Source organism: Myotis brandtii, unplaced genomic scaffold, assembly GCF_000412655.1.
Source record: "Myotis brandtii unplaced genomic scaffold, ASM41265v1 scaffold1289, whole genome shotgun sequence".
In the NCBI taxonomy this organism is placed as follows: domain Eukaryota; kingdom Metazoa; phylum Chordata; class Mammalia; order Chiroptera; family Vespertilionidae; genus Myotis; species Myotis brandtii.
The window spans coordinates 412446-425265 of NW_005354543.1; the positions used below are offsets into that span (position 1 = coordinate 412446).

Consider the following 12820-nt stretch of genomic DNA (forward strand, 5'->3'; position numbering starts at 1 on the left):
CCTCCTCTCTCTCCTCTCTCTCTCTCTCTCCCTGTTGCTTTATTCCTTTAAAATCAATAAAATAGAGTATAAATTAGTGCTGGCTGTAATTAAAGAAAAACTCAATAAATGAACTAACTACACATGCAATGACCTTAAATTGGAATGCTAACAGTATAAGCTGTCATGAGTACCCAAGGTTGACATAAACATTCAAAGCCATCACTATCCACGTCCCAGTGACACTTTTCACAAAATTAGCAAACCTCATCCTAAAAGTGATATGAAATGACTCAGGACACCAAGGAACCAAAACAAACATGGAAGAGACAGTATAAGCTTAAAGGCATCATGCTTCCTGATTTAAAAAAATATTTCAAAACTGGCATTATCCACAAGTATCATCAACACATTAAGACACAGGTAAATAAAGGAGCACAGTAGGCCCTGGCCAGTGTGGCTCAGGGTTAGAGCATCATCCTGTGCACTTAAGGGCTGCAGGTTCAATTCCCCTTAAAGGGACAGACCTTGGTTGCAAATTCTTACCCCACCTGGGTTGAAGTGTGAGAAAGAGGGGGCCAGTCGATGTGTCTCACATCGATGTTGCCCTCTCTCTTCCCCCTCATTCTTCCCTTCCTTCCACTCTCTCTGAAAAGTAATGGAAAAAATGTCCTCATGTGAGGAATAACAACAACTACAAAAAAAGAAGCACTGTAAAATAAAGAGCCTACTTACAACTTCTCAGGAATGAGGTAAAATAATCTTCTACAAGGGTGCTTATACCACCAAAGTAATAAAGGATATTCTCACATATACGAATAGTATTGAGATACTCAGATGTCTACATGTAAAGGAATGAGTGAAATTGGACTGTTATTAAATGCCATATACAAATATGAAACCAAAATGGATAAAAGATTGAAACATAAAGCTAATAAAAATCTATTTTAAAAAAACTTATAGAAAACATTTTTTAAAATACATTTTTATTGATTTCAGAGAGGAATAGAGATGGAGAGAGAGATACAAACATTAAGAGAGATTCATTGATTGACTCCTGCATGGCCCGTACTGGGGGTTGAGCCTGCAACTGGGTCCTGTGCCCCTGACTGGAATCGAACCTGGGATCCTTCAGTCCGCAGGTTGACACACTATCCATTGAGCCAGTCTAGCTAGGACATATAGAAGTTTTTATGAAATGTGATTTTTTATTATATCACTAAAAGGAAAGGTAAACAAACAGTCAAAAGGCATTACACCCCATATAAAAATTACTTCACATTAAAGCAAACTGTCAGTATGTTAAAAATACAAGCTTCGAAATGGGAAAAAATTTCTTCAAAGCATATTATTTGAGAAGTAGTTAAAATGTAGATTATATACAGATCTTTTACAAGAAAACATGCAAAAGAAGTAACACAACTTAAAAAATGTCCAAAGTTATATGGTTAACTAATCTGTAAGACAGAAGGCAATAGCACACAATAGGTGAAGACAGATTCTTCACCAAGTAGTGCAACAAAAACGGAACAGACACATGAAAAAATAATAAAACTAGACCCAGTTCATAGGCCATGAACCAAAATTATCTCAGCATGGATTAACAACTAAAATATAAGACCTGAAACCATGAAAACACTGGAAGAAGCATAGTCAATGAACTTTACCATCGCTCTTTAAAGTACTGGTTTGGATATTTCTTCTGAAGCATAACAAAGAAGCCAAGAAATAAATAAATGAGACTACAAAAGAATAAGTTTGGCGTACCAAAAGGAACCACAAAATAAACAAAAACATAAATCCAGCAATGTTACATCCTCAAAAGCTAAAGATCCAAAATATATAAGGAACTCACACAACTTAACACCAAAAAGATAATATGATTAAAAGTGGGCAGAAGACTTGAATAGACATTTCCCAAACAGGACATAAAGTTGCGCATACTGGAAGAAGCATAGTCAATGAACTTTACCATCACTCTTTATTTAAAGTACTGGTTTGGATATTTCTTGTGAAGCATAACAAAGAAGCCAAGAAATAAATAAATGAGACTACAAAAGAATAAGTTTGGCATACCAAAAGGAACCACAAAATAAACAAAAACATAAACCCAGCAATGTTACATCCTCAAAAGCTAAAGATCCAAAATATATAAGGAACTCACACAACTTAACACCAAAAAGATAATATGATTAAAAGTGGGCAGAAGACTTGAATAGACATTTCCCAAACAGGACATAAAGTTGCGCAATAGACATATTAAATGATGTTCAAATCATTCATCATCAAAGAAATGTAAATGGACACCACCATGAAATACCACCAAACACCTAACAAGATGGCAATCATCCATAAATCAAAAAACGACAAGTATTACAAACGAAATGGAGCAATGAGAATATTAGTGCACCATCAGCAAGATTGTAAACACATTGGTGCCGTCACTAACAAAACATGATGGAGGATTTTCCAATATTTACAAACAAGTACCAGGTTACACAGCAATTCCATTTCTGGGGATTTATACAGAGAACACGAATTTAAAAAGATATACCCACCCATATATCCATTGCAGCACTATTTGCAATTGTGAATATATGGGACTGGAAAAAAGGACTATTTTTATAATGATGCTCTACCATTCAAAATAAATTAAAAGACTTCATTTGATATATGACATGAAAGAAAACAAAATTTATATCTCAACTCATCTTCAAGACATGACTCACTATATCTTTATTCCAGAAATGACACAATAGCTGCAAATATAACTTACACGTTATCATATACAATAAAAGCCTAATATGCTAAGTGTCCAGTCGACCGTTCAACCAATCAAAGCATTACGCTAATTATATGCTAAGGCAGCTGAACCACTCGCTATTATGTGCACTGAACACCAGGGATCAGACACTCCGAGGGGTAGGTTACCTTGCTGCTGGGGTCCAGCCAATTGGGACTGAGCAAGACGGGCCAGACATGCCCTGGAGCCCTCCTGTGGTCCCTCCCAGCTGACCAACCTCCTGCATCTCTACTAGGCCCCGATCATGAACTGGTGGGGTCCCTCGGCCTGGCCTGCGCCCTTTCGTAACCCAGGACCTCTCAAGGGATGTTGGAGAGCAGGTTTCAGAGAGGAGGTTTCAGCTCGATATAGCAGGCAAGGCTGAGGGACCCCACAGGAACAAGAATTCGTGCACTGGGCCTCTAGTTGAATATAAAACTACATTTATTTTATACACTGCATGTTCCTGAGAGTTAAATACATAACCATACTTGTATTTCAATCCACTGTATTAAAACAGAAACTCCCAATGTATCAACTCAAACATTAAAGAAAAAACAATAAATATGGTATCCACAACAGAAAAACGAAAATCCACAGGCTGAGAAAATATATTTGTAAAAGTTAACACACCCTGACTGGCATGGCTCAGCAGTTGAGCATCAACCTGAGAATCAGGAGGACATGGTTCGAATCCTGGTCAGGGCACATGCCCAGGTTGCCGGCTCAATCTCAAGTAGTGGGTGTGCAGGAAGCAGCTGATCAAAGATTTGCTCTGATCACTGAGGTTTCTCTCTTTCCCTCTCCCTTTCTCTCTGAAATCAATATATATATAGTCAACATGTATAGGGTAATTATGCAAAACAGAAAAAGTAGTCTTCAAACTCAACATGGACAAAATAACCAACATGACTGAAAGGGGCCAAACACCTTAACGCAAGTACTAAAAAATATATACACATAGAAAATCAGAAGATCCTGCACATCATATGTCACTAAGGAAATGCACATTATAACAATGAGAAGTAGCAGGCAAGCAACACTCAACCACCATTGAAAGGGTCAGAATCCAGAACACTGACCCCACCAAATGCCTTGGTGATGTGGAGCAACTGGAACTCCAATCACTGCCAGTGAAAATGTCAAATGCTACAGCCCCTTGGGAAGATGGTCTGGAGGTTTTTATGAAATTAAATATAAACTTGCCATGGGATCCACTAATTGGGCTCCTCACTATTAAACCAAAGAATTAAGACTTTTATCTACAGCTCTGGCCAGTTTGGCTCAGTGGATAGAGCGTCAGTGGGCAGACTCAAGGGTCCCGGTTCAATTCCGGTCAAGGGCATGTGCCTTGGTTGCAGGCAGGACCCCAGTAGGTGGTGTGCAGGAGGCAGCTGGTCGATGTTTCTCTCTCATCGATGTTTCTAACTCTCTAAAACCTCTCCCTGCCTCTCTGTAAAAGGTCAGTAAAATGTATTTAAAAAATAAAAACACTTTTATCGACATAAAAGCCTACAAGGGGCTGTTTATTCATAATTGACAAAAATTGAAAGCAATGAAGAGGCCTGTCAGCTAGTGAATGGATAAATACACTGAAGGAAATACAAGGAAGTCTTAATCACTACTATAAAGAAATAATACATCAAGCCATGAAAAGACATAATAAAAACCTAAATGGAGAGAACTACCTAAAAGAATACAATCTGCCTGCACAGGTAGTAGGCCAGTTGCTTAAATGACTGTACCGATATACCAAAGTCAGAGGTTTTCTCTCCGGTCGGGCACGTACCAAAAAAATCAATTAATGACCAGCTGAAGTTTCTCTCTCTCTCTAACTCTCCCTTCTTCCCTGAAATCAAGAAAATCTTAAAAAATACAAAAATATAAGAAAATGCAGTGTGAATTCTGATAGATAAAGGCTTTCCCATTTCCAATCCTGGTTGCTCAATGGCCAGAAGACATGGCAGAATCTTAGAATATTCTAGAAAATTATTTTCTAAAATATTATTTTTGATACTATCTTAATCACTGTGGACAACATGTAAAGTGTGCAAACACTAAGTTTCTAATTCACATACATCACAAAGCCTTTCTTTTCTACACCAAAGAAGCCCAATTTGTTCCTTTTTAAAAATATATACATATGTTTATTGCTTTTAGAGAGGAAGGGAGAGGCAGGGAGGGATAGAAACATTAATGATGTGAGAGAATCATTGATTAGTTGACTCCTTCACACCTCATATTGGGCAGCAAGCCCACAACCCTGGCATTGGCCCTTGACCAAAATTGAACTCGGGACCTTTCAGTCTGCAGGCCAGTGCTCTATCCAATAAGCCAAACCAGCTAGGGCCCAATTTTCCCTCGAGAGCAAAAATCTACCATAGAAAGCAGAAGGCCCCTAGACATCTATCTATATATATAAAAAAGCTAATATGCAAATTGTGCACTTCTGAATTCAACTGGGAGAGTGGGAGTTCGGTTGTTCATTAGGACCTGCGCTGACCACCAGGGGAACATGGCAGGTGACCGGCAGCGGCAGCAAGGCGCCGAGGGAATAAGAGAAGGAGGAGCACAGGAGGCAGGGAGGCCAGGCCTAGGGACCCTACCCCCGCGAGAATTTCGTGCACCAGTCCTCTAGTGTTAAAATAATAAAGGAAACAAAACTCTGGAGGTGGAGTAGGAACTTGGGAAGGAAGCCATCCTCACCCAGAGAAGCCAGGTTGCTGTAGTTCTCCAACATCACATCCATGTATAATTTCTGTTGAGTTTCGTCCAGGCATTCCCACTCCTCCTGAGAGAAATCTATGGCCACATCCCTGAAGGTCAATGGTCCCTGAAATAAAAGACACATTTACCAAGAGGTCACCAGAAGAGTTCATAATGTCACCCAACATGAAAACAGTGTTTAGGGAGAAGTGGTTTGGAACTAGGGGAATATCCTGAATCATCCAATAAGATCACTTTGCCCTAATAACATTCTCTGAGGTGTTTTCTAACACTGACAAATGAGGATGACACATGTCCACTAGCCCACAGTACAGATTTTACTTTAGAGAAAAATAAACTTTAAAATTAAGGCCTCGTCCTAGCCGGTCTGGCTCAATGGATAGACTCTTGGCCTGCTCACTAGGAACTGCACTGAGTGGATAAAATGACTGAAGAGTCACAGGTTTGATACTGGTCAAGGACACATGTCTGGGTTGCAGGCTTCATCCCCAGTAGGGGGTGTGCAGGAGGCAGGCAAGTAATGATTCTCTCTCATCATTCATGTTTCTCTCTCTCTCTCCCGTCCTCTCTGAAATAAATACAAATATATTTTTAAATGAAATAAAATTAAGGCCAGGACACAGACAGGCATATGGATTTCTGAGTGCTGTGTTTGCATCCTTCAGGGTCAGTGGTGTATATTTCTCAACTGTAAATGACTTGGTGGGTTGGAAGCATAGGGACATCTTCGCAACTGTGAAGCAGACCACATTGAAAGGAACTTCTGTAAAGACACAGATTCTGATCCAGGTTCTGAGATGGGGCCTGTGTTTCCACATGTGTAACCAGCTCAATTTTTACTTGTGATGCCAATGTTTCTGCATCATGTGCCATAATTCTGAATACACAGTCAAAAAAGGAAAAAATTCATATAGAACTTTGAACTAAAAGGGTTTGTTCATAGAGTACAGTTCTCATAGAATATGACACATAGGAATCACAATCCTAGTTGGAAATTTACTATGAGTAATCTTCCAACAAGATTATCCTGCCTGCTCCAGTTGGTGTGGCCCGGTGGTTGAGGGCTGACCCATGCACCAAGAAGTCACTGGTTTGATATCCGGTCTAGACACATGACCAAGTTGTGAGCTCGATCCCCAGTGTGGGTTTTGCTAGAGGCAGCTAATCAATGATTCTCTCTCATCATTGATGTTTCGATCTCTCTCTGTCTCTTCCTTCCTATCTGAAATTCATAAAAATGTACTTGAGGGGAAAAAAAGAAAAAGTAGCTGACATAATGTTAACAGTTTAGGAACAGAGACACACATTTTACAACTATGAAACCAAGATGGTTTAGTGATTCCATAAAACTCATGAATGTATTTGTTTGATCTCCTTTGTGTTTTATAAACACAATAAGGAGAGAAACATAAGGATAGAAAACAAGTTAGACCTATTGTTTCCTTTGTGTGGTTGTAAATACTCACATGGGGAGGTTTTTTCCATTGAGTTTTGGAGGGTAGAAGGCAGGAAGGTAGAGGCACGAAAGGCAGTGAGAGAGAGAGAGAGTGAGCAATGTGAAAGTGACACATGGATCAATTGCCTACCATAGGTACCCAGGACCTACTTGCCCTGGACCAGGAATCAAACCCTCAACCAGTGATCCACCCCAGGCTGGGGGAACTAATTTTTCTTACTAATACATTACTTTCAAAATTTTTATATATCATTAGTGGAGAGCTATGTCAGAAATTTAATGAAACTGAACATACATTAATATGTCATTCTTGGAAACTTTCTAGAAAATACAAAAAATGATAAGGTAGGGTCTGTGATGTGAGCAAAGAATATAATGAAAAGTTGAAGAATCAAGGCCTGATTGTTTAAAGGTCCCATGAAAAAGCCAATGATCTGTAGGAAATAAAAGCAAGTCCTCCATTTTCCAAAGCAAACACAAACTAAGAAGAGGGACATGTCCAGATGTGAAGTGATGGTCTTTGCACAACTTTCGTTAACTCCCTACTATACCCTTGTTATTAAGAAAGGGAGACTATTAACTCTACAGTGAGGGGAGCACCTCTGCCATGTGATCATCAGATGGACGGCGACAATAATGGATATCAGGTGACTGAGGCACACGGAAGGTCAGGTCACCACTGCTGTGACATTCCTTTCAAAAATACATCAATAAATATGCTGGAAGCTATCCATTGTCTACACAAATATGAAAGTGCAACAGGGAACTTGGAAGGCTGATAATCTTGAGCTTTAGCAAAGGCTAAAGCTATGCACCCATTGTTCTGTCCTGCTAATGATGGCTCAAGCAATTTCCTTACCTAATAGTCTCAAAGTAAATCTTTACAAATATTTACTAACCTTTAAGATAGTCTTTCCGCTACTGGATTGCCTGCCCAGCTAAGGGCAAGATGTGTATTCTAAAACTGAATAAAAGCCCACAGGGCCTCAGCTTCAGAGAGCCTCTCCACTAGAAAGGTTTCTGCCTGGCCCCCATGCCTTCTAAATTCATATTTCTTGTCAGTGCATTTGTTTGTGCGTGGCCGCTTTACCAGATCATGAACCCTAGTTGCAAATGCATGTGGCTTTACAAGATAAATATGTGGAAATGATCACAAATAAACATTAATTTTTGCAAGTGTCAATCCATAGGTACCTCTCACGTTCTGTAAGCTAATAGTACATTTAACTACCAAGTCTTTTGTACTAATCTAGTGAGCAAGTCTCTTCCATTTATTCTTCTTATAGAACTTGCCGAGGAATTCTGAGCTGTCAAATGTGCATTTTCTCACCCCTGATCAAGAGCTGATGCTGCAGCCACTTGAACCTAAAACCTCCCTTTCCCTTCTTCAAGACACAAGAGCCTCTGACCCCATCCCAATAGGGATGTTAGACATGGCTGCCTTCCCAGGTGGATCTGTCACTAAAGGGATGTTCTGAGTAGTTGAAAGTCGTTAATTAAAGGTGGGAATGCTTCCTGCCCTTGGGGAGGCTGCATAAAATGAAGGCAGAGAAGCCTCTGGGAAAAAGGAGACAAGTATAGCCTGGCCAGTGAGGCTCAGAGGCAGAGTGTTGACCTCTGAACCAGGAGGGCAGGGTTCCATTCCTGAACACTCCAGGTTTCAGACTGGATCCCCAGTGGGGGGTGTGCAGTAGGCAGCTGATCAAGGATTCTCTCTTCTCATTGATGTTTCTATCTGTCTCTCCCTCTCCTTACCATTCTGAAACCAATAAAAACATATATTAAAAAAGAGAGAGGGAAATATAGAAACTGTTGACGTTGACTATCATAAGAAAAAAGGAAAGAAATAAGGAAAGGAAAACAACCTGCAAAGGCAAGAACGTCAGAACTAGAGAAATATGGAGGAGAGGAAGGAGTCCCAGAGACAACAAGTGGAGCTGACAAGAGAGAGGCACCCTGGTGAACAGAAGTGCAGGCAACGAAGTGGGAGGCACTTCAGATAGGTAGTCTGGTCCAGAGGAGAAGAACTGGGGGAGCGAGGGCAGCGACAGAAAGGGGGGGTTTAGGGATGATGAACAGAGGGAGAAGAAACACTGAATCAGCCAGCTATGGGGAACAGGACTGTAACAGGGGCAGCAGAGGGGACACAGGTGTAATAAGGGAAAGAGAAATATATACACAGATGTTCAAGAAAAAGCAAACATAGCCTCTGACACAAGACCCATCCTTTACCTGGGAAGCAGCCATTTGGTCCTTGTCCTGATGGGGGTCTGGGTTGTTTTCTCAGGTGACAATATATATTTTTATTGATTTCAGAATGGGAGGGAGAGGGAGGGAGGGATAGAAACATCAATGATGAGAGAGAATCATTGATTGGCTGTCTCCTGCAAGCCTCCCAGTGGGGACTAAGCCGAAAAACAAGACCAGGAATAAAACTGTTACCTCCTGGTTCATAGGTCCACCTTCAACCACTGAACCATGCTGATTGGACTTTTCCTGTGTCCCCCTCCATCTCTCTGCTCTTTTTCCCCTTTTCTCTATTCTGTCCCTGCTCCTGCACCATGAAACTCCCGAAACCTATTTCACCTTCAGTTGCCCTTTCTCTATGGTCTTTCTGATTGCTCCTATCTATGTACACACCTGGTTCTTTCTCTTCCCACTTCTGTGTCCCCTCTGCAGTCCCTGTTATAGTCTGTCCTGTTACCCACAGCTGGCTGACTCTCAGTTCTGCTTCTCCCTCTCCTCTGTCATCCCTACTAGTACAATTAAAAAAGAAAGATGCCAAAACCGGTTTGGCTCAGTGGATAGAGCGTGTAACTGAGAAGAAGAATAAAGTCAGGTTAAGCAAGTAAAAAAAGCTCAAACAATGTTAACATTGTATGTAGAGACAGACGTACATATGAGAACTATGTACAACATAAAAGCCATAGAAAACAGAATTGTCACGTCAATGAAATCAAGATTATTTTGTGATTCCATAAGTTTCATGGATCCATTTGTGAACAATACCCTTTGAGTATTATAAACACAATAAGGCGAGGAATTCAAATAATGATAGAAAATAAATTAAACCTCTTGTTTCTTAGAAACTCATTTACTGGAAAATATCTGTGTATCATTAGTGGAGAGCTACAATCATAGAAATTTAACTGAAGATATGTTAATAATATCATTCTTCTAAACGTTTCAGAAAATTCAAAAAGTGATCATGTAAAGTATGTCCCTGACATGAGTATAGAATATAATGAATATTTACAGGAAGGCCTAATTGGTTAAAGCTCCTATGTCAAAAGCCAATGATCTGTAGGAAAGAAAAGTAGGGTGGCTATCTCCCAAACCAAACAGAAGCTAAGAAGTGGGGCCCTTCCAGATGCCATGTGATGGACTTTGCCCCATCTCTCAACAAATCCCTACTAAACGCTTCCTACTGAGAAAGGGAGACTATCAACTCTACAGTGAGGGGCGCGCCTCTGCCACGTGATCATCAGCTGGACTGAGACAATGGGCATCAGGTGACTGAGGCACAGGGGAAGACAGGTCACCCCTGCTGACATGACTGGCAAAAACATATCAAAAAAGAAATAATTATGTGGAAATGATTACAATTAAACATTAATTTTTGCAAATGTCAATCCACGTGTACCTCATGTTCTGTAAGCTAATGGAACATTTAAATAGCAAGTACTTCATACTAATCTAGTGATCAAGTCTCTTCTGTTTACTCTCCTTTCAGACCTTTGAGCTATTCTGAGCTGTAAGATGTGCATCATCTTTTTTTTTTTTTTTTAGTATATTTTTTATTGATTTCAAAGAGGAAGGGAGAGGGAGACATAGAAACATCAATGATGAGAGCCCTTACTAGGAATCGAGCCTGCAAACCGAGCATGTGCCCTTGACCAAAACTGAACCAGGGACCTTCCAGTTTGCAGTCCGACACTCTACCCATTGAGCCAAACCAGCTAGGGCATATGTGCATCTCCTTACCTCCCATCTAGAGCTGATGCTGCAGCCGCTTGAACCTAACACCTACGCTTGCCTTCTTCACTGATACCAGAGCCTCTGACCCATCCCAGTAGGGATGTTAGACATGGCTGCCTTCCAAGTTTGATCTGTCGCAAAAGGGATGCTTTCAGTAGTTGAAAAGTCACTAATTAAAGGTAGGAATGCTTCCTGACCTGGGGAGGATGCATGAAATGAATGCAGAGAAGGCTCTGGGAAAAAGGAGAGAATTATAGTCTGGCCAGTGTGGCTGACATGTAGAGAGCTGACCTATGAACCAGAAGGGCAGGGCTGGATTCCTGGTCAGGAATCCAGCAGCGATGGCACTGCAGGTTTCGGACTGGATCCCCAGTGGGGGGTTTGCAGGAGGCAGCTGATCAACGATTCTCTCTCCTGATTGATATTTCTACCTCTCTCTCCCTCTCATTCCAATTCTGAATTCAATAAAAAAATATTTTTCAAAAGAGAGGGGAAAAAAAAGAGAAAGATAACTATAACAACTGCTGACATTGACTATGATAAAAAAACAACAACACAAAAGTAAGTAGCCCTGACTGGTTTGGCTCAGTGGATAGAGCATTGGCCTGTGGACTGCAGGGTTCTGGGTTCAATTCCAATCAAGGGCATGTACCTTGGTTTCGGGCACATCTCCAGTAGGTGGTGTGCAGGAGGCAGCTGATCGATGTTTCTCTCTCATCGATGTTTCTAACTCTCTCTCCCTCTCCCTTCCTCTCTGTGAAAAACCAATAAAATACATTAAAAGAAAACGTAATGAGCCCTAGCCAGTTTGTGTCAGTGGATAGAGCTTCTGCCTTCAGAATGAAGGGTCCCAGCTTCGATTCCGGTCAAGGGCACATGACCGGGTTGCCGCGGGCTCCATCAGTGGGAGGCAAGCAGGAGGTAGCCAATCAATGATGCTTTCTCATCATTGATGTTTCTATCTCTCTCTCCCTCTTCCTTCTTCTCTGCAATAAATAAAAATATCTTTTAAAAAGTAATGAGATAAGGAAAAACAACCTGCAAAGATAAGAACAATACCCTTTGAGTATTTCTCTACTTCTCATCAGAAGTAGACATATAAATCACCAGATGTTAGATAGCCTGTGACCCAGGACACATCTTTTACCTGAGAAGCAGCCATTTGGTCCTGGTCCTGATCAGGGTGTGGGGTGTTTTCTCAGGTGACAATATGTTGAGGAGTCACAGAATGTGCCTTCTAAGATGTCAGCACAGCCTCTTAATCAGCTCCCCTCACACTCACAGTCAGAAGGACCTGGAAATGAGGAAAAGGCCACCCCTCCTGTTCTTAGTCACAGGAGAGAGTCAGGAACAATGAGCTTCTACATGGAGACCACACTGTGAGTCTTCATGTGTCTCTCCTCCCAAAGACATCCACAAACTCCTACAGAAATGAGGTGAGCTGCTGTCCTGACCCCACAAACCAAACAGAGCACCCCCTTTCCTCCCCCGAACAAAGCCTGCTCCCCACTCTCACAAAGGCATCCTGCAACCCTCCTGTTAATCCCTGTCCTCACCTTCCATCACCTGGAGGCCCTCAGTCACCAATGATGCCCCACCCAGAGCAGCTGTCCAACTCCTTGGGGGAAAGTGCCCCTGAGGGTATTTCTTAAAGCTCCTCAGGGGATCTGAGAAGACCCAGAGGATTTATCTCAGGGTGTTTTCAAATAATAAATTGTTGCCCTAACTGGTTTGGCTCAGTGGATAGAGCGTCGGCCTGCAGACTGAAGGGTCCCAGGTTCGATTCCAGTCAAGGGCATGTACCTTGGTTGTGGGCACATCCCCAGTAGGAGGTGTGCAGGAGGCAGCTGATCAATGTTTCTAACTCTCTATCCCTCTCCCTTCCTCTCTGCAAAAAA

The 12820-nt window shown here is 41.4% G+C and overlaps 1 protein-coding gene and 1 pseudogene across 1 annotated transcript in view; both read right to left on the minus strand.

Moving 5' to 3' along the window:
- Window positions 1-12820, minus strand: part of LOC102252255 (zinc finger protein 420-like) — a 254464-nt gene that overhangs the window by 178240 nt on the left and 63404 nt on the right. The window contains exon 7 of the mRNA XM_014534314.1: window positions 5468-5594. Within this exon, the coding sequence (XP_014389800.1) occupies window positions 5468-5594 (127 nt within the window). The remainder of the gene's footprint in view (window positions 1-5467; window positions 5595-12820) is intronic.
- The window catches only part of LOC102250485, a 297308-nt pseudogene that overhangs the window by 156454 nt on the left and 128034 nt on the right, over window positions 1-12820 (minus strand).